Source organism: Thrips palmi, unplaced genomic scaffold (assembly GCF_012932325.1).
Source record: "Thrips palmi isolate BJ-2018 unplaced genomic scaffold, TpBJ-2018v1 HiC_scaffold_1, whole genome shotgun sequence".
Taxonomy (NCBI): Eukaryota; Metazoa; Arthropoda; class Insecta; order Thysanoptera; family Thripidae; genus Thrips; species Thrips palmi.
The window spans coordinates 11,638,555-11,659,887 of record NW_023144620.1 but is presented as its reverse complement, the minus strand read 5'-3'; the positions used below and the strand labels follow the sequence as shown (position 1 = coordinate 11,659,887).

The 21,333-nt window shown below is 56.9% G+C and overlaps 1 protein-coding gene across 4 annotated transcripts in view; it reads left to right on the top strand.

Moving 5' to 3' along the window:
* LOC117639392 (cAMP-dependent protein kinase type I regulatory subunit) overlaps positions 1-20,906 on the top strand; it is an 88,531-nt gene extending 67,625 nt beyond the window's left edge. For 3 of the 4 annotated variants that reach the window (XM_034375020.1, XM_034375028.1, XM_034375012.1), the window contains 6 exons: positions 16,180-16,335; positions 16,673-16,873; positions 17,178-17,397; positions 18,004-18,207; positions 18,543-18,630; positions 18,945-20,906. In XM_034375020.1, the coding sequence (XP_034230911.1) occupies positions 16,180-16,335; positions 16,673-16,873; positions 17,178-17,397; positions 18,004-18,207; positions 18,543-18,630; positions 18,945-19,029 (954 nt within the window). In that variant the 3' untranslated portion in view covers positions 19,030-20,906. The remainder of the gene's footprint in view (positions 1-16,179; positions 16,336-16,672; positions 16,874-17,177; positions 17,398-18,003; positions 18,208-18,542; positions 18,631-18,944) is intronic. The other variant, XM_034375003.1, reaches the window with a different exon arrangement.
* The last annotated feature ends 427 nt before the right edge of the window (positions 20,907-21,333 follow it).

The following is a 21,333-nucleotide window of genomic DNA, read 5'->3' as shown; positions in this document are numbered from 1 at the left end:
GATTTGAATTTTTAAACGAAACTGCTGCCGTTTCTATACAGCGGGCAGTATTCGCAGAGGGTTTTCCCTCGGTTTCCCCGAGGTTTTCACAGCTCGCCAGCTATTGAAGCGCCCCATCGAAGAACTGATTCAGTTCTTTGTCGAGTTGTGAAGAAAGTCGCATTTGTAAACAAGTAATATGAACGTCCGAGAAGCAAACAAAATTTTCGCTTCCCAAGCAAAGATAATTGAGATGGTTTTTCGTTTAGTATTAGTTTCCGGTTGCATTAGCAACGGTTCTGAATTTCTGAAAAGTGCTGGTTTATAACTTGGAATTAGTTATTCCTCGCCACGAGCTTCTGTGCGGGCAGTCCCCGGGCTGATGTACTTATGGCGAGATCTCCCGGCGGCAGGGTGCGGCCCGAGGAACACCACGCCGTGGGTCGCCGTGGGCCGTCCCTTCATCAAGAAGGGCCGCCAGTGCTGTTTGAGGGCTGAGCAGGCTGAGCTAGGCGGCCGGGCCGAGCCGAGGCAGGACAGCCGGGTCTGCAGGGCCGCAAGCCTACGCAAGCCGCCCCACCCTCCCGGCGGGGCGAGGCGGGCCGGAGCAGCACAGCCTGGCCAGCCTCCGCCCTGCTGCTGTGCTCGAGGATAATTTTCCCTCAATTAACGGCGAGGAAATTTACATGTCAACGCGGGGACACCCCCCCCCCCCGTTTTCCTCTTTACCGTCACGCTGCCAAACTGGGGCATATATACTCCGTGTCATCTGCCGTGCCGACTGGGCGTCCATGGACCGTCCGCCGGGCCGGCCTGGATGTATATATTCGGGCTGGCTGGCGACGAGGGAGGCAGAGTCAGCCGCACTGGATGAATATGAAGCAGAAGAATATGAGAGAGAGAGAGAGAGAGAGAGAGAGAGAGAGAGAGAGAGAGAGAGAGAGAGAGAGAGAGAGAGAGAGAGAGAGAGGAGAGGAGAGAAAGACAGACAGACAGGAGGGAGTGGCTTGTTCATTGAGAAGTCCGACGGCGCGTTCTGAGAACCCTCCCCAGTTCTAGCGCCAGGAGCAGGTCATCCAAGATACAAAAAAGAAAACAGGGATGATCCAGGAGGTGATGTTTTTTCGCTTCCCGAAACCGAATGGATGTCCATGTTCGAGTCGCGTGGCGGAGGCATTCTTCTTCGCCGCCGTCGCGCCGGCGTCCTTGCGTCTCGGGTTTGTCTTTCCGTGACGCACTCGGAAGCGCTTTTGTGTGAACTGTCCTCGAACTTTCAATCACCTGGCCCCCCGAGCCACCCCTCCTTGCTACGCGTCTCCCCGCCACGCCACGCCACGCTACGCCACGCCTCGCCGTCGTCGGCGCCCCGACACCCTGGCATGATGTCTTTCCAATGCAAATCCAAGATGACAGGACCGACGCGTACCCGGAATCCCAAGTCCGCGTATTGCCTTTATCAGGGTTGTTTTCGGTGGTGTAGATCAAACTTGTCCCCGAGAACAGGAAAAGACGGTCTTTCCGCCGTGGAATGTCATCGCCGACGCCGAAAGTGATGTTGTTTGTGCGGACTTGAATGCGGCCTTTAAAACTTCTGACTGGTCTGACACTTTGGACGTGTTTGCCTTGTCACTTTGACTGAATTAAACCATTTCCGGTTCCTCGGAATTTGGGGAGCCAGCGATCGGAGCTCGGCCATGGTATTGCTTTCGGGGAAGCAAGGGTGGGGGAGGGGATGGGGGTGCTCTTGAGGGCCGCGGCGTCGCCGAAAATCAAATTAATTCGGAGCTTATTCCCAAGCTGGGGTTGCGGTTCGAGTGCCGGCGCGGTGGCAGCCTTGGTGGCAGCCTTGGTGGCAGCCTTGGTGGCAGCCTTGGTGGCAGCCTTGGTCACAGCCTTGGTGGCAGCCTTGGTGGCAGCCTTGGTGGCAGCCTTGGTGGCAGCCTTGGTGGCAGCCTTGGTGGCAGCCTTGGTGGCAGCCTTGGTGGCAGCCAGACCGCCAATTCGGGGCACTTGGCTTGATTGCACTAATTGGGGAAGGACCGCAGCCCGGGCTGCCTCGACGCCCCGACGGAGCTTCAAACCGCACGCTCCTGCGATGTTCCCCTTTATTTTATTTTTTTTTAGCAGCGTGCAATAAAGTCCTGAAAACTGGGAAGCTGAAACATCTATGTAAATGAAGAATGCTCGTAGCTCCCCGGCCCAGGAGCCCGGCCGCCTTGGGGGCGTTCCCTTTTGCAGACGCTTAAGAGAAAATATTTACCAATCCCAGAAGCTGCAGACAGTTGCTGTTGAGAGCCTCAGGGCGAGTAGGACGGAGCAGCGGCGCAGAACCCGCGCGCTTGTGAAGGGCTTTCTTCCCTGCGAAGTTGCGAGCTCTCGAAATAAGCTCGTCATTTACATACTTCCGAGAAGGTAATCCACCTAAGAGGTGCAAATTGCGAAACATGACGTCATCGCCGTGCTCACGACTCCGGGCGCCTCTCCCCCCCGCTTGAACTCCATTACGCCCCAAATGCACTTTGTTTGGACGCTCGTCGTCCTCGTCATCCTCGTCGCCCGGAAGGCCGGAATGCCGACGCCGGGATGAGGAATTCAATTTCTGGGCCATTGAGCGCGTCTTCACGAGCAGTGACTTGATAGCGCTACACCCGCCGCCATGCCGCTGGAAATGAGGGGGGAGGGGAGAGAGGAGTTGGATGGAGAGGAGAGAGAGGTGACGTGGAGGGAGAGATGTTGTGGACGAAGAGAGAGAGAGGAGGAGTTGGATGGAGAGGAGAGAGAGGAGGCGGAGCCGGGTGGGGAGGAGAGAGAGGTGGATAAAGATGAGGGGAATGGGTGAAAAGCGGTGAGGGGGATGGAAAGGGATGGAGACAGGAAGGGGATGGGGCGGGGGCGGAGCTCCGTCAGTGGTGTGCCCGCCACGCGACGTCCCGTGTGTTCGGATCCTCGTGCCCCATTAGCCATTAGCAGAACATTACACGGAAAGTTACTCCCTCCTCCCCCACGTCGTTGCCAGTCGATGTGACGACGGGGCGCGGTCGCGCCAGCATCGCGTCAGCGGTCAGGGAAAGGATTATCTGGCCTCGGTTCATTAACCGACCGGGATATGTGGCAGTCATTCACAGAAAGCTACACGCTCATCACATTCTGAATCATTTCGAGCCATAGTATAAGCTCCAGCTATTTTGCTTGGATATTGTTGGCAAATTACGAAGTATTCTACGTTTTATTTCCGCTTTCTTCCCCGCTTTCTTCTGCGTGTTGTGCGTGGAATCGAGCGAGCCGAGCCGAGCCGAGCCTTTGGCCGGTGGGCGTGTAGCGTCGTGTTCGATGTTTCGGCGATGTGTTGCTGCGTCGCGGCGGCCTTGTCCGCCTTCGGGCCCTTCGGCCTGGTGGCCGTTAAGGGGCGGCTAAACGGCGATAAGCGGATCAAAGGCGCCTTTGTTTCTTGTCCTTTGGCTCGGCTCGACTCCGCTCCGCTCGGCGGGTCATGAGCGCCCCGGGCCATCGCTGGGCCGCCCGCGCTAAGACTGCCAGCCACAGCGCGCAACCCTTAGGACAAAAACATGAAAAAAAAAATACCAAAAACAATTTTAGGTTTGTTTGTTGATTTAGAAATTTCCTAAGCGACGCAACTTTGCCTCTGGTGGCCATCAAACCCGACCGCAAACTGCGCATAATGTTTCAAGCGAAACCTTTGTTGAGTTTGCCACAGCGGAGCGGAGGTCGAACGCAGCCCCCCCCCCCCCTTCTCTCTCTCTCTCTCTCTCTCTCTCTCTCTCTCTCTCTCTCTCTCTCTCACACACACACACACACACACACACCCACAAACAGACACACACACACAGACACACACACACTGTATGCACTGTGCCGCCGAAAGTTTCCTTTTGCCGTGGGGGGAGGCGGCTGCTCATTCATCCATGCGGCCGCCCTGTGCACACCGGGTGCCCTTTTCCCGCTTTCGTTTGTTTGAGCTAAATTTGCGTACAGCGGCGTGTTTCTGAACCCATCAATAACACAGCGTGATCATCCCCCGGATACCCAATCCCAGCGACCCACCCCCTAATCCACGACCCTTCCCCCTTCCCACCCTACCCCTTCCCCACTCCATCACCACCTTTTGACCACTTCTCGCCTCTTCCCCCTTCTCCCCCTCCTTCCCTACTTCTCCCCCTTCTCCCCATTTCTTCCTCCTGCTCCCCCCTTAATTTTCACCCCCCCCTTCTCCTCCGTCCCCCCCTTCTCCCCTTCTTCTCCCCCCCCCCCCCCCCCCCGGGGTTGCGGTGCCACCCAATCAAGTAGAAATCCCGGAAGGATCTCCAGGAAAATGGCCCGATTCTTCTCGGCAGTCGTTGCGCTGCGCTCCACTACTTCACTTACCTCCCGGCGCCCCCTCCCCTTCCCCTCCCCCCCCCTCTCCCGCTCGCGGAAATGACATTGGCTTTCCTCAACCCGCCAGCCGCAGCATCCGCGTTCCGCTCCGTCGTCCCCACTCAAGCGCGTCGTCCTCCTCGCCAACATGTGCGTCGTCGTCGTCGTCGTCAGCAGCCACCCTGCCTGCCAGCCCTGCCTGTCTGCCTATCCGCCAGCCCTGCCTGCCCGTCCCTACAGCTCGGGGCGGCCGGCGGAGTCATTTATTGTGTATCGTCGTAGTACATCACTGTGCACACTCCGCTACTATATTCCGCCGTTTGGCTGTTTGCGTTCCCTTCGCTCCGTCGGCCCTAGACCCCTCGGCCCTTGGCTCTTGGTCCGGGCTGCCGCCCCTTCCCTCTGCCCCCCACCCACCCCCTTCCCCGCTGCACCCCCCGAGGCGCCGTAACTTGGCCCAACTGCCTCCCGCCCGGGCCGCCGCCTCGCAGCCTTCCGAGGCGGCTGGCTCGCTGCTGCCTGGCTGCCTGCCTGGCTGCCTGCCTGCCTGGCTGCCTGGCTGCCTGCCTGGCTGCCTGCCTGGCTGCCTAACTAGCTGGCTGGACAGAAGTGGCGCTGCGCTTGACCTGGATCATCCCCTCACCCCACCTCCACCCCCTAGCGTCGCATGCATCGCGCGTTGGCACGTGCGCCAGGCAGGCAGGCAGGCAGGCAGGCAGCCAGCCAGGCAGGAAGGCAGTCAGCCGTGTGAGTCGCGGGGGTCGCTTTTCCACGGCGTCCGTTTTGCGGGTTGCCACGTCAGTGCGCCTAGGGGTAAAGGGGCTCGCACTGAGTTGCGCTCGGTGGTTGCCGCGCTGGTGAGACCTCTCTCGCAAAAAGACGAGCCTATCGGCGCGCACTGGTGGCTATGGCTAGCTGCTGTCTGTCTGTCTGCCTGGCTAGCGCCGTTGCTGCGCGAAGCGAGATGAGAAACTTAATTAGAATGATTGTTTTGCTCGCGGAAAAAGCGCGCGGACCGCGTGGAAAATAATGACGTGAGGTTTGTTTGCACCACCGCGCCATGGCCATGGCCACCGTAGTCAGCGCGCCCGCGGCGGCACGACAGGGCTTGGCATGGCACGGCATGGTGCGGCACGGCGCGGCGGGTGGAAACGCGTCGCTGTTCATTACCGGTCTGCCCGGCCAGACTGGCCACCGCCCCGACACCGCCCCGACACCGCCCCCGGCGAGGCGCACCGCACTGTTCGCGTGGCCGCGATGCACAGTGGGCCAAAACACCGGTGCGGGCGGTCAAAATCCCGGTCGCGTTTTGAGCTCCAGAGTCGCCAAATGGGACTCGAACAGAACGTGTGACCCACCAATGGATTGCTCTCCGAACGAGGAATCCATTGGTGGGGTCACACGTTCGGTTCGAGTCCTGTTTAGCAACTCTGGAGCTCGATAGGCGTCTAGAATTTGGGCCGCGTCCACTGTGTGACGGCAGAGAGGCACGGAGTGCCATTCGAACCAATTTGCTTTCTTGTACATGGAACGTTCGGGTTAAAAGGCTAAAGAAATAAATTTCGAACCCAAGCCGCGTCTTGGGCAGAACGCACGTAGCGTTCGCCGTTCTAGACCCGCTTGGTACCTGTCGGTGGAAATTTTGGTAAGTTGACACTCTTGGCCGACGGTGGAGGCTTTCGCGGCTCCTTCAGCGCAGTGCCAACATTGGCGTTTGTTTGGCGGCGCCGCTGGCACTTAAGGAGATTCCGTGTCCCCGCCGGGGGCGCCGGCGCCCTGGCTGGGGCTCAGGGGCTCGGCGGAGCGCACAGTGGGCCAGAAGACCAGTGGAGGCGGCCAAAATTCTAGGCGCGTTTTGAGTTCCAGAGTCGCTAAATGGGACTCGAATCGAACGTGTGGCCCCACCAATGGATTGCTCTCCGAACGAAGAATCCATTGGTGGGGTCACACGTTCGGTTCGAGTTCTGTTTGACGACTCTGGAGCTCAAAACGCGTGTAGAGTTTTGGCCGCCTCCACCGGCCTTCTGGCCCACTGTGGAGCGGAGGCGAGGGCGGCCTGGTGGCCTGGCGGCCTGGTGGGTGGGCGGCCCGAAAGTATACATCTGGACAGGTCGACCAACAAACAAGCGAGCCGCGGCGCTCTTTTGAATTCGAGTACCGCCGTGTGGTGTGGCGCACGATCCACTCCGCACTCCATGCACAGTGGACCAGAAGCCCGACGGAGGTCGTCAAAATCAAATCCCGGACGCGTTTTGAGCTCTAGAGTCGCTAAATGGGACTCGAACCGAGCGTGAGACCCTACCGTTCGGTTCGAGTCCTGTTTAGCGACTCTGGAGCTCTAAACGCGTCAAGAGTTTTTGCCGCCCGCGCTGGTCTTCTGTCCCACTACCAAGGCGTTCCACTCGAGCTTGCTGCGTGCCTCTTCACATAGTTTGTGCTCCACTTCCACTTTCCACCTGGCATTTTCTATCCAGGATTTTCCAGCCGCCATTTTTCACCCGGCATTTTCTGCCCACTTTCCAGCCCACTTTTCACTCAGCAAGTCCGCCGCGCCCTCCTGGCCGCGCTCCTCAGGGACCCATGCTTCTCCATCAAGGTGGAAGAGGACGTGGAGGAAGGGCGGGGCGGGGCGGGGCGGGGCGGGGCGTGAGTCGCTGCCACTGCCGCTCCACCGTTATCGCCGAAATACGGCTTTGGAGATCGGTCGAGGGCGGAGGCGTACGCGGCTACTGCTTTGTTTGAGACTGGCTGTGGTGGCCCTTATTGCGATAGCGTGCGTGGGTGTGCGTGCGTTTGGCTGTGTGTGTGTCTGTGTGTGTGTGTGCGTGCGCGACAGAGACTGTGAGACGAAGGGGGTGGGGGATGGGGGTGGTGATAAGCCGGCGGAAGACGGCAAAACAGGGACGGCGTCGAGCTGAAAGGCAGGCCATGTTTATATTTCGTTTTCCGTTCCGCTGGCCGCGGGTGGGCTGACAGCCAGACGCGTAGAAATGGCTCACTCCATGGACTTAATCGTTCTGGGCAAAAAGAAAGGGAGGCATTATCAGACTTTGTCCGAAGTGGTTCGCAGAGTGGAGAAATGGAGAAGACCTTTGGAGGTGGTCGGCAACACTGGGACGCCGATCCAATTCCTCGGATATGATTCGAGTCCAACGCGTGATGGAGTTCCTTTTAGAAGAAAAACCCATTTGATACCAGTCTGTGTTTCATTCCAGCCCTAGTTACGAGCCGAGAGATGAAAACGAGACCCCCAAACACAAGGCCCGGCCGGCAGGGGTAGAGTGTCACCTTAGTAAGGAAGGACGGCCATGTCTCGTTTTGCAGTGCAGGCGAGCTTGTGTCGGGCCCAAAATGAAAATGGCATACGATCATGTGTGGTCTAGCCCTTAATGGTAATGGTAATGAGCTGGGCCAGCCCGCCCGGCCCGCGCGTCCGGCGGGCTGCCTATCTGCGACTCGCAGGCGCTCCCCGTGCAGCCTGCCGCCTGCCGCCGCGCCCCGCCCGGAGACCGGCTGCATGGGAGCTTCTCATGCTGTCTGCCTGCCTGGGTTGCCGCCGGCGGCGGCGTCCGGGCGGGGATTACCCTGTCTCATGTCGCCGCACAGTGGGCCAGAAGACCGCTAGCGGCGGTCAAAATGTAGGACGCGTTTTCAGCTCCAGAGTCGCTAAATGGCACTCGAACCGAACGTGTGACCCCATCAATGGATTGCTCTCCGAACGAGGAATCCATTGGTGGGGGTCACACGATCGGTTGAGTCCTATTTAGCGACTCTGGAGCTCAAAACGCGTCTAGAGTTTTGGCCGCCTCGCTGCGCCGGTCTTTTGTGCGGTGGCCAGCCCCCAGGCTGCCATGAATGGATTCATTCCCTGGATGCGGGCCCGGCGGCACGGTCGACGTGCTTCCGGCCGGGCTGGGCCGGGCTTGGGGCTCACCTGCAGGCTGAGCACTGCTCTGTCTCTCTCGCACTCGTGGTCCGTCCTGGCAGTGTGCGAGAGAGGCCGCACCGAGAGCAGTACTCGGAATCGCCCTGCTGACGAGCCGACGCCGCCCGCCAACGGCCGCCAACGGCAGTCATCAGAATGATCCGGGCCAGTCCGGATGGCTCGGGCCGCACGCCCGGCTGCCTGCCTGGCTGCCTGGCTGGCTGCCTGCCCGCCCGCCCTGTGTTTGGTCTGATCGTGTTTCTTCCGCGCCACTGCGCATCATATTAGCCGTTGATGAAAGTGCGTGGGCCTATGCCTTGAGAGCGCGCGCGTTAGTGTGTCTGTGTGTGTGCGAGTGGAGGTGGTGGTGATTGAAGTGCGCCTCGTCTAATTAACGCTAGAGGTTCGAGTGGCTTTGGCGCGTGCGATGTATGTGTGCGTGCGTGTGTGTCTGTGTGTGTGTGCGTGTGTGTACACGCGAACCCCGCCATAGGTTCCCTCATCCCCCGGGGCGTATCCTTATCCTCCTATCGCCGCTCGCGCCACTCGCGCAACTTACTGCTTCGCGCGCCCTTTATTCTCGTGGGACGAATTAGAGCCCCCCCACTTGGCAACTCGCTTCTGTCTGCCACCACACTGTAACTGGATCGTCGAACAGGAGTGATGTTAGGCGAGGTGCACCTCGGAAGTTCGCCCCTCTCTACTCCTCCTCCTCCTCCTCCTCCGCCCTCCTCCTCCCTCCTCCTCCTCCCTCCCTCCTCCTCCTCCTCCTCCTCCTCCTCCTCCTCTTCCGGGGGGGGGGGGGACACCTAGATAGCCGCCTGAAAGGTAGGCAAAACACAACAATTTGCCTGTGAGAAGGCTAAGGTGGTGCTTCCCCCCCCCTCGTTCCGCCTCTGGTTCCGCCACTGTATCTCACACCTCCAGTATGCCCCGCTCGTGCCAGGTGCCGCCAGCAACGGGGCAAAAGAGCTCAACTTTTATTTTTATCTTATTTCATTTCCTTCTTCTGTTTTTTGTGTGCCTTCCTCAAACACACGCCGCTCGTCTCCGCCCGGACTTGTCTGCGTCTTCTCGCAGAAACTTGACGGTGCCGCCGCTGCCCGGACGGCGGCGGCGGACCCGCGAGTGCGAGAGAGACAGACGAGTACAAGCGGGCAATAAAGGAGCCTGTCCAGGGCGGCGCTGTGTTCCAAAAGTTTGCAGGCGAATTCATCCCGGCGCTGCGAGTGGCTGATGCCGAAGCGTGTTCTGTCTCTGAAAGCGAGAGAGAGAGAGGGAGAGAGAGAGAGAGAGACGCGGCCTGGACAACGCGCGTTTCAATTCTCTTTGCGGGGCGGAGGGCCGCCGTGCCGTGGGACGGGGCGGGCCGCCGGGCTGGCTGGAAGCTTGCTGGAAGCACACTGGAAGTGCCCGCGGCCTCGGATTCGGCAAAGTCCGCCACAATAGCTCTTCAGCTCCGGCCGCTCCAGCCAGACGCTCCAGCCAGACGCTTCGTGTCCACGGTTCACCGCCGCAATTCCAGACCGGCCCGGCCGTGGCCCGCGGCGCGCCGCCACTCCAGCCGAGCGATTTCGTCGCTCTGTCTCTCTCGCACTCTCGCGCCGTGAGGGGACGCCCCGTGAGTGCGACGGAGACGGCATGCAACGACTCGCAGGAATTAGTCTACGAGTCCGTAGTCCGATTCGGCTGCGCCCTGCCGCTCTGTCTCTCTAGCTTCTGTCCCCGCAGGCACACTCCGTGAGTGCGAGAGAGGCAGAGCGAGGAATGCGGGACTACTGGGACGCCACGGCACCTCTGTTCCCAGCAGGGAAAGGCTTCCCAAAGGCGGGTATTTGAACCCGCGGCACTGTTGTCGTGACAGCAGTGTAGAGGCGGTGCCCGGCGCCTCTCTCCGCCGCGGCCTCCCGTGCGAATCGCGAGACGAGACCTTTACGGCTGCAAAGTGCAAATGCTGAAATACCAGCGGCGCGTTTTTTGCCTCGGAGGTGGAGGTGGCCGAGGCCCCTTGACATTTGGCACTCGTCGTGGGCGGTGGGGTGCTTCCCCGTCGCACCGTCCAACTAAACATTTCCACACGCGAAAAAAGGAGGTCATGCTATTGCACCTCGCGTGAAAAGTAAAATTGAAGCGCTGCCAAAAGTTGCTTAAAATGCACGCCGCTGCTCGCTTGAAACTAGTTGAGAGAGTTAGGCGGAGGCGCGGCGGGCGGCCTCATCTCCAAGGCCCTGCAGCAGATTGTGGGCCCCGCCTGCTGGGGCGCCTTGCCGGTATCATGGAGCCTAGACGGCGATGCGCGGCGGCGCACAGTGGGCCAGAAGACCGGTGGAGGTGGTGTGGTCAAAATCCCGGACGCGTTTTGAGCTCCAGAGTCGCTAAATGGGACTCGAACCAAGCGTGTGACCCCACCAATGGATTGCTCTTCGAACGAGGAATCCATTGGTGGGGTCACACGCTCAGTTTGAGTCATGTTTAGCGACTCTGGAGCTCAAAACGCGTCTAGAGTTTTGGCCGCCGGCGCCGGTTGTCTGGCCCACTGTGAGGGATTCCCAGGGAGTTCCGCCGCACTGACGAGACGTCGCGGCCACGCGGGGAAGCGGCGGAAATGGCGGCGACCGGAAGGACGCGAGGACTCCGCCCGTAATTTCCAAATGGAACGATTTTTCTTCTTCTTCGTCGCTATCTTCATCGCGGACGAACTCTGTGGCATCCCTCCATGTGCTTCTTTCTCCCTTCCTTCTCCCTCTTCTTCCCTTTTAACCCGCTCACCTTATTCTTTCCTGTTTTTCCCCCTTCTTTGTAAACATTCGCCCTCTTCTTTCTTCCCCTTCGTCCCATACACGGTAAATTCATCTCCAGGGGTTCCCAGGAATGGCGGTCAATTCCCAGGAAAATCCTCTGGGATTCCCAGAAATATTGGTCAATTCCCTGGAGGGATGGTTTCGCCGTGTAATCTCCTCCTCCTCGCTTCGCTCCTTCCTGTCCTCGCCGTTCCCCTCGGCGAGCAGCGCGGGCGCCTCCACCGCAAGGTCCACCTCGATGGCGTCGTCGTCGGCGCCACACAAGCCCAACAAGGCGTGTCTGACTAAGAGAAGCTCCAGACAAAAAAAAACCTAGGTGCGAGAGAGACAGAGCGACGAAACGGTCCTTCGGAACACCAGGCGGCAGCGCAGGGCCGCAGCGCCCGACCACCCCTTCGCCGCGTTACGTAATTTGTGAGGAAATGAACCCCTTATCGGAATGCGCGCGTTGAAAGCGGCCATAAAGAATGGAGAAATTAATAATTCTGCGTGTACAACGCGGTCGACGTGTTGTTGGTTTTTTTTGTTGTTTTTGTTTTTCCAGTGGGCTTGCTTCGGCTCCGCGTTTGGCAGCCGAAATGAATTACCGCCACGCCCCAATGTCCGGCTGCAGTCTGATTCCGAAGGTCGCTTTCGTCGCTCTGTCTCTCTCGCACCCCCACGGGGCGTCCCATGAGTGCGAGAGAGACAGAGCGGCGGGAACGACTCTCGGAATCAGTCTGCTGAGCCAGGCTGCGCCCGGCGCCTTGACCAAACTATGGAAATATAGATGGGGGGCTGGTTATTTGAATGCATAAGTAGGCTGCGCTATGCTGCGATCGAAGGCCGTCGTGGCGTGGACGCCCCCTCCCCCCTTTTTGAACCGGCCATTACATTTTTTCCGTTTTAAACTTCCGCCCGCCCGGAAAGAGAAGCGATATTTATTACGCGACTCGGCGGCCGCGTCCACGCGAGCCACCCCACCCGGACCGCCCCGGACCGACCCGGACCGCCCCGGACCAGCGCGCGCTGCCCGCGGCATGCCGACAGTGCGCCGGGCGGAAAATTCCATTTTCATTTCGCATTAATTCCCCCAGAGTGGCCGCGGCCCACAGTGGGCCAGAAGACCGGTGGAGGCGGCCAAAACTCTGGACGCGTTTTGAGCTCCAATGGATTCCTCGGTCGGAAAGCAATCCATTGGTGGATCCACGGTCGGTTCGAGCCCTGTTAGCGACTAGAGCTCAAAGCGCGTCCGGGATTTTGGCCGCCTCCACCGGTCTTCTGGCCCACTGTGGGCCGCGCGCGGAAAAGCGGGCATGGCGGCAGTGTCTGTCGGCGCGCGGCGCGCTCGCTGGCGGGGGACGGCTGCCGAACGGCTGCAGCGCGGTGCAAACCGATGCCGAATGGGGCCTCGTCGCTCTGTCTCTCTCGCACTCGAGGGGCGTCCGTGTAGGTGCGAGAGAGACAGAGCGACGAAGCACCGATCGGCATCAGCCTGCAGCGGCCGGGCCCCGGGAGAAGGGGCAGGGGGTTGGCTGTCTATGCCTCTATAAAGTCGCCCGACCGAAGCCCCACCTCGATGGGAGGGGCGGCGCGGCGGCGCGGCAAAGCCCCACGAGGGCTTTGCAGCATGCTGACGGCGGCCCGGCGGCCCGGCTGGCCCACATCGCGTTCACCGCCGCTGAGCCGGCAGGGCACTGTGGGCCAAAAGACCGGTGGAGGCGGTCAAAAGCCCGGACGCGTTTTGAGCTCCACACGGTAAACCGAATGCCTCGAAAACCGGGAGAGCGCCCCGGTTTTGGGTGCGCTGTCTTTTTCTATCTTGTGGAGAGGGAGTGAGACAGCGCATCCAAAACCGGGGCGCTCTCCCGGTTTTCGAGGCATTCGGTTTACCGTGAGAGTCGCTAAATGGGACTCGAACCGAACGTGTGACCCCACCAATGGATTCCTCGTTTGGTGAGCCATCCATTGGTGGGGTCACACGTTCGGTTCGAGTCCTGTTTAGCGACTCTGGAGCTCAAAACGTGTTTAGTTTTGGCCGCCGGCGCCGGTCTTCTGGCCCACTGTGGGACTGGCCTCGTGGACGTCGGTCTTGGTGCGGGGCCTGCGAGGCGTCCCTCTCCCAGTGGCGTGGCGGCGGTGCTCGCCGGAAGAGCGATGGCCAGGGCGCCACGGCCACACGGTGCGCGCCACACAGTGTGCCACACACCACGCCTTGCCGCAGGCCTTGCCGCCTTGCCGCAGCGACGGATAACCGCGCGTCCATTCCGCGATGGATGGATTGGAGGATTGATGGATCGGCCATCGGCCGCACCGCTGTGGAGCGGGCCATTCCGCTGCCTCGCTCTGTCTCTCTCGCACTCATGGAGCGCCGAAGGGGTGCGAGAGAGACAGAGCGAGGCAGCCGAATCGCTCGACCGGAGCCAGCAGACTGATTCCGTCGCTCTGTCTCTCTCGCACCGATACGGGACGCCCCATGGGTGCGAGAGAGACAGAGCGACGAAAACGACTCTCGGAATGAGTCTGCAGCCGCCGCCAACCGTTCGTTCTATTCGAGGTGCCGCGGCGAGGCGGCGGGGAGGCGCCCAGCCAGAAGCAGCCCCGCGACCCGCCGCTCCGGAGCCGCTTTGGTGGGTGCAGGCAATTCACGCAGCAGCAGCAGAACCAGCTCCGCCCCAGCCAGCCTCGCGCCGCTTTGGCCAGGGCTTTCACACGTACTACATGGGGTGCGGCGGGGCGCGCTGGAAGGAGAAGATAAGGCCTCACCAGCACACTCGCCCTCCGGCTTTTACACACACACACACACACACACACACACACACACACACACACACACACACACACACCACACACACGTGCGCGCCACACGCGCGTGAAAAACCAGCCCCCGCGTTACGCCCACACACTTGCGCGCGTGCAGTGCGCCGATATGTATCGGGCCCCAGACTGGCTCCAGCACGTGTTAGGGCCTCCCTCCCCCGATGCCACACCTGTCCGTGCGGTGCGGTGACGTCCCCCCTCCCCCCCCACCCCCCGCCTCCTTTTCACTTAATTCTCCGCTCGCCCCGTGCCGTCGCGGCCGTCGCGCCCCAGTGCCTCGCTTCCTCGGTGCCCGGCCGTGCACGCGCAGCGCGAAGCAGCCCGCAGACTGATTCCGAGAGTCGCTTTCGTCGCTCCGTCTCTCTCGCACCCACACGGAGCGTCCCGTAGAGGTGCGAGAGAGGGGAGAGAGGGGGAGAGAGAGAGAGAGAGAGAGAGAGAGAGAGAGAGAGAGAGAGAGAGAGAGAGAGAGAGAGAGAGAGAGAGAGAGAGAGAGAGAGAGAGAGAGAGAGAGAGAGAGAGACGGGGCGACGAAAGTGACTCTCGGAATCAGTCTGCCGCCCCTCGCGACGTGACGGGCATGCCAACTCGGCCGCCAGGGCTGTCACGGCGGTGACGCGGCGCTGGCCGCGACACTGACCACGCGACGGGGTTGCTTCCCCCCCCCCCCCCCCCCCCCCCCTCGGGGTAAGTTGACCTTGAGTGGAGTGCGCGTCACTCTGGCGGGGTCTCGCGGTGGACTCGGTGGACTGGTCCAGGACGCTGATTAAGAACGAATGACGCTCCGCTCTGTCTCTCTCGCACCCCAACAGACACGCCACACGAGTACGAGGGAGACAGCGGAGCGGGTCGGGATAGTGGGCTTGCAGCCCGACGGGTGTAGCGGTGTAGTTGGAGCCGTCGTGGTCACTTTGCCCTGCTTGCTCGCCGCCGGGACAGGCGGAGGCATGAATAGGGAATGCCCAGCCCTTTGGCGGACTCGGTGCAAACGCGGTGCAAAGCTCGAGGAAACGCGAACCAACCCAATTGGCTTACCTTTTCCAGAAACAGAGACGTCCCTTTCGCTCTCACAAAACTCCCACAAAAAAAAAAAAACACTCTTTGCTGAAATTTCATAAAGTGCACGTTTTTTTCTGCCGTCGGCTTGCTGCTCGGGCTGCTCTCAGTGTACATAATGGACAGTCTGGTTGTTGATACTCTGCTGCAATTGTAAAGACAACAGGCGGCGCGCCACGCTGGAAGGGAGGGGCAGCAAAAAGGGGTGAGGTTGGTTCGGCTCGCTGCGCCATCGGGTTGTTTTATTCAGGCGGACCGCGAGGCCGCGAGGCCGCGTGGAGAGGCTAAGGGTCGCCGAGTGGAGCCGCGCCGAGCCGCGCGCAAAACATTCTCATCCCTGAGGGCGGCGCCCGGCCGCGGACGCTCGTGTCTCTCTTCTCTCTCTCTCTCTCTCTCTCTCTCTCTCTCTCTCTCTCTCTCTCTCTCTCTCTCTCTCTCTCTCTCTCTCTCTCTCTCTCTCTCTCTCTCTCTCTCTTTCTCTCTTTCTCTTTCTCTCTCTCTGTCTCCCCTGTCCCCCTCAAACGCAACTCGACCTTCCCTTTGTTCACATCCACCGCGGATGAAAGGGACTCGCCTGTGACGGCACTGCAGCCGTTCCGAACATGTTTTCCGCACCAGTTTATACATGGGTGGAAAGTTCGTACCTTTTCCATCCATTTTTCATACCAAACCACGGTTATTTTTGCATTGAAAGTGACTAAGAAGTTGCTCAGAATCGGCAATTTAAGAACTCGACCATTTCTTTTTTTTTATAATAAACTTATTTTTCGTCGTTTTCTTTATTTCATTCTTAGTTGTAAATCACCGTGTGCGATCGAACCGCAAAACTTCGAGCTTCAGGTGCTTTTTTTTTCGGAGTATTTTTCTCATGGTGTATCGGCGCGGGCGGCAGGACATACTGGGCCCCATTACCCGAATCTGGCCCTTGATACGCTGTAGGCCCCGGCCTGTCGGTCCCTCCCGGGGGACGGCGCGGTGCCCGCCGCTCCGCCACGCCCTCCGGTCGGTTCGGATCTTTTCAGGGTTCGTATTTCGTATTTCGCCGGACACTCCGACCCCTCCTCCTCCGGCTTCATCTCATTCCTCCACCTTGGGCCCTTCGGACCACCCTCGGACCACCCGAACGACCGTCGTATCCACGCCGCCGGGAAAAATGTTCTCAGTGACAGCTGTACTAATCACTACAGGATTTACTGTGATTTTTTCCCACAGTGTAGCTGACCGACGGCCTTGCGTTTGTTCCAGGAGCAGGCCCACGATGCCAAGCAGGCGGCCGTCTCGCCAGAGGACACGGAGGACCTGTCGCCGCTGCCCGCGCAAGGGGCGCAACCAGCCCGCCGCAGGGGGGGCATATCTGCGGAGCCAGTGTCGGAGGAGGACGCCACCAGTTATGTCAAAAAGGTACGGCGGTGCATGCGGCAGGCTGGTCCACTTTTGAGCCTTTTTTCAAGTGTGATGTCAAGGGGAAACAACTCCAAAGAATTTGTTCACCAAAATTCAGGCACAGTCGTGAAGTTTTAGTGAAATTTCTCCAAAGTTTGTGAATTTAAGTCAAAATTCAGAGAAATTCATCAAAATTCAGTTAATTCAACACCGGAAATTCGTGGAATTTTTCCTGCAATCCATTGAAATTTATTCACAATTCATGTGGAGCAGCATACAAGAAAACCGGGCAGTGCGGTTTCTCATTTTTCAATAAACAGTATTAGCTGAAGCACTGAATGAATTCTCGGCGCAGGTGGTGCCCAAGGACTACAAGACGATGGCCGCCCTGAGCAAGGCCATCGCCAAGAACGTGCTCTTCTCGCACTTGGACGAGAACGAGCGCTCCGACATCTTCGACGCCATGTTCCCCGTCAACTTCCTGCCGGGCGAGGCCATCATCCAGCAGGGCGACGAGGGAGACAACTTCTACGTCATTGACCAAGGCGAAGTGGAGGTGGGGTGGCAGTCAAGCCCGCTTTTGTCTGTTCATATGCCGGCCACTGTGGGCCACAAGACCGGTTGAGGAGGTCAAAATCCCGGACGGGCTTTGAACTCCAGAGACACTGAATGGGACTCGCGCCGAGCGTGTGACCCCACCAATGGATTGCTCTCCGAACGAGGAATCCATCGGTGGGGTCACACGTTCGGTTCGAGTCCTGTTTAGCGACTCTGGAGCTCAAAACGCATCGAGAGTTTTGTGCGCCTGCGTCGGTCTTCTGGCTCGCTGTGATTCGGGGCTTGACCGGCGTTCGTCCCAGGTGTACGTCAACAACGAGTGCGTGACGACCATCGGCGAGGGCGGCAGCTTCGGCGAGCTGGCGCTCATCTACGGCACGCCGCGCGCCGCCACGGTGCGCGCCAAGACGGACGTCAAGCTGTGGGGCATCGACCGCGACTCGTACCGGCGCATCCTCATGGGCTCCACCATCCGCAAGCGCAAGATGTACGAGGAGTTCCTGTCCAGAGTCTCCATCCTAGGTGAGCCTCGGCGGGAGTGAGAGGCCGTGTTGGGCCGAGCCGTTTGGCAACACTGCAAAACATTCCGTAGCTTGGAACGGAAAATGCACTCGGAATGGGGTACTCTCTAGTGTACTCAAGAGAGTGCACGGCATGCTCCACCTGGGAGGAAACCACAAAGCACGCTAGTATGACCTCGAGCGCGCACTTAGGTTTTGCTAGTATTTGATGGCAAAAGCCCCTGCCCTTGCCCTTTGGTGGTAAAAAAAAGATCGTACAGAAAAAGACCTGAACGTGTCTGGCCTATTTTTTGCCTGGACCTTCCGCACCACCTCGCCAACCACGGAGGTTCCGCGCCTGTTTTCCCTACGTTTACATGAGTTCCTGATGGGGCGCCGGAGCGAGCGCCTGTGAAGTGCGGGGTAGGCCGACCCGCCACACGCGCCTGTTGAGCGGGCTGGCCTACGCTGGACTCCGCAGGCGCTCTCTCCGGTGGTTATTGCTATTGATGGCTGGAACACAAGGCCACGCCGCCACGCCTCAGCCCCCCCTCTCTCTTTTGCGGTCTGCCAATCAGACGGGCTACAGCATGGAATCTACGCATCACGGCACGCCGTTTGGTTGCAGAGAGCCTGGACAAGTGGGAGCGCCTGACGGTGGCCGACGCCCTGGAGCCCGTCTCCTTCTCGGACAAGGAGACCATCGTGCGGCAGGGCGAGCCCGGCGACGACTTCTACATCATCGTGGAGGGCACGGCCATGGTGCTGCAGTACCGCGCCGAGGGGGAGGACCCCGTCGAAGTCGGCCGTCTGGGACAGTCCGACTACTTCGGTCAGTTCAAGTTCAAGTTGGCGGTTTCCTGCCGCTGCCGCTGCACTACAGACCTAACTGTCTACTTAGTGCTCACTTACAAATGCATTCTTGGAATAGAATACACTGACAAATGCATACTTGGCCAAGTACTGCATGCTTTGCTCCATAACTCCATGCCATGCATGTGCACTTGGCCCGCGACTTGGCCAAGTATGCGTTTGCAGGCGAGTACTTGCAGGTATGCAGGTATGGTTGGTCTGCACCTGATAGACAGTTGAGTTTGTAGTGTGGCGCTGGCGTAGTGCTTCGCTCGCCCCTTGCCTAGCTCACTGGATCCCATTTCAATTCGGCAGGTGAAATCGCGCTGCTGCTGGATCGGCCGCGCGCTGCCACCGTCACTGCCAGGGGGCCCCTCAAGTGCGTCAAGCTGGATCGCGCCAGGTAGGTCACTCATTTCAAACGGTCACTAAACAGAAGTGGGCCAGAAGACCGGTGGAGGCGGCCAAAATCTTAGACGCGTTTTGAGCTCCAGCGTCGCTAAACAGGACTCAAACCGAGTTTGTGACCCCACCAATGGATTCCTCGTTCGGAGAGCAATCCATTGGTGGGGTCACACGCTCGGTTCGAGTCCCATTTAGCGACTCTGGAGCTAAAAGCGCGTCTAGAATTTTGGCCGCCACCACCGGTCTTCTGGGTCACTGTGCACTTGCGGTCAAAATGTCTCACGTTTCCCGTCTTCTTGGTTGCCGTTCCAGGTTTGAGCGCGTGCTGGGCCCGTGTGCCGACATCTTGAAGAGAAACATCACTCAGTACAACAGCTTTGTGTCTCTGTCCGTGTAATGCGTCACAGAGCTTGCCGGTTTGTACTTCATTCAGACATGTTACTGAAAATTTCTGCCAAACTTCAAAAAATTGTAGTCCTTGGGTTAATTGGAGCTGTGCTCTGGACAATTTCGTTTGATGACAACCTAGTGCCACACACTGATAGAATCGTATAAATGAAATACGTTGTCATTTTGTGTCGTTTTTATCCCCAATGTTTGAAGATCACTTTGTCCATGTTTGAATTCACAATACCTTAACTGTCATTAACTTGTGTCTTGTTCAATGAGTGTAAAGACCAACAAATAAGCATAGTGACTATGTGGGAAACTTTGTGGGAAAGATAATGTAATTAATATTGGTTGTCATAAGCAATATAAACAAGACCAATGTCATTAGTGACAGCCAGCTTCCCCACCAAAGCCACATTATTTGGAAAACTTCAAGACTGCTTGAAACATGTAAACAGTCGTTGCTTCCTAAAGAACATTGATGATGTGCTTTAGTGAATATCTAACTGTTTTTAGTCTAAACTATAGTTTGTGTTTTGATTGCATTCAGTAGTGATCTAAACTGTTTATGAAGACGCTGTTGACTGAGCACATTAATAATGTATAATGTGTTGAAGTGTTTTCATTGATGACCTATTATTACCTTGTGTGTTTGATTAGAAGTGTCCAGGAGCTGTCTGGCTATCTACTTGTACTTGACTGGTTAGAGGGCAAGCTCTGACCAACACTGAAAACAGTGAGCTTATTGAATCAAACTTGCACTCTGTGAAAAGATGTTCTCACTCATCCAAATAGTCTATATCTCATCTGTTTAATATTCTTCCAATAGGATGCAGGTACAGATAGGAATGCATAATATTATTCTGGCATATTTAAGATGGCTTCTGGACATGAATCTTAAGTATTGTGTACAGTTGTTGATTGATTTTTTTTCATATGTGTATTTTACATTAGAGATGATATGTTTTTCCAACACTTTAAAAAACCAAACAATACCTTCTAATAGAGTCTTTTTTTTTCATTTGAATAATCAAATCAAAATTTGGAATTGGAGAAATATGTGTTGAGGTACTTTTATCAGATATCAAGAAATGTTCAATACTGTTGTTGATGCAACACAGTTTATATTTTGTTTAATGTGGTTCACTAAGATCTAAGCTTTATTTCAATTTTGCTTATTTCAGTGTGTAATGCTTCCCATCATTTCTTTAATCTTCTTCATTTTGTTTGTTTTTTGAATTGTAAGATTTTAAGTTTCTCTAACAAGAGTAAACTAGCTTTAAGACAAGGTTGGGTTTAAATTAATAGTAGTTTCTGTAGATCTACTGTCCTGTATGTGATGGAGCAATTGAAACAAGTCATGTTTTAATGTGAGATAACGGATCAAATCAGAAATGTCTTGCTGGCAAGTTTTTATCTTCTGATGATCTATTGACTTGGTTCTCTCATCAAGTTAGTTCTATATTTCCACAAGGCCCTGCCGCACAGAGTGGAAGTGAAAATGAATCCTTTTTTGGGTCCCTAGTTGTTAGTTGGACTGTTTCATTTAATGAGATACGACTTTCTTTTTGTGCCAAGAAATCTTGTGTACTACATGTTCTGTGCAAATTTGACTGATGTGCTGCATAAACATTATTTCTTTCATTCATGAATTATGAGTATATTTGTAAGCCAACCAAACAGAATTATAACAAAACATAACTCAATCACAGAATATCTCCAAGACACATTTCATGTACGGAAAATATTATTTTTAAGTGTTTCATGTGTAATCCTAAGTGGTTAAACTTGAACTACACCATGCATTGATTGCCCTCCTCCCTTCTTTTACAAATTAATTTATGGTGTGTTATTTGAAAAAAAAAAAGATTTTTAAAAACGCTATTTTATTTTATTTTAGACTGCATGTTCTCCCTACTTGACGCACTTTCCCTAGCTCCACTGGCTGCCAATGTTGCAGCATGCCTCACTGTTCTTCCATGGGGAGGCGGGTTAATCTTATCGTAAGATCACCTCTCATGTCACATGTCGAATAGGTGGCAATGAAGGTAGGCCACCTATTCGACCGACACGTCACCGTGGTGATAGGAAATTAAAGACAGATTAGGCCATAAGAAAAGGAAACACAAGATTTTTCCCCGGACACACAAGGCTATAAGAAAAGGAAACTCAACATTTTTCCCCTGTGAAGAGACAAAATAGTTCCCCTCACACCAAAGCGGCGACATGAAAGAAACATGAAAGTGGACGATTTCATGAAGCAGTGGAGGTAGAAGAGATCAAGTAGTAAATACAGGGAGACACACTGCCA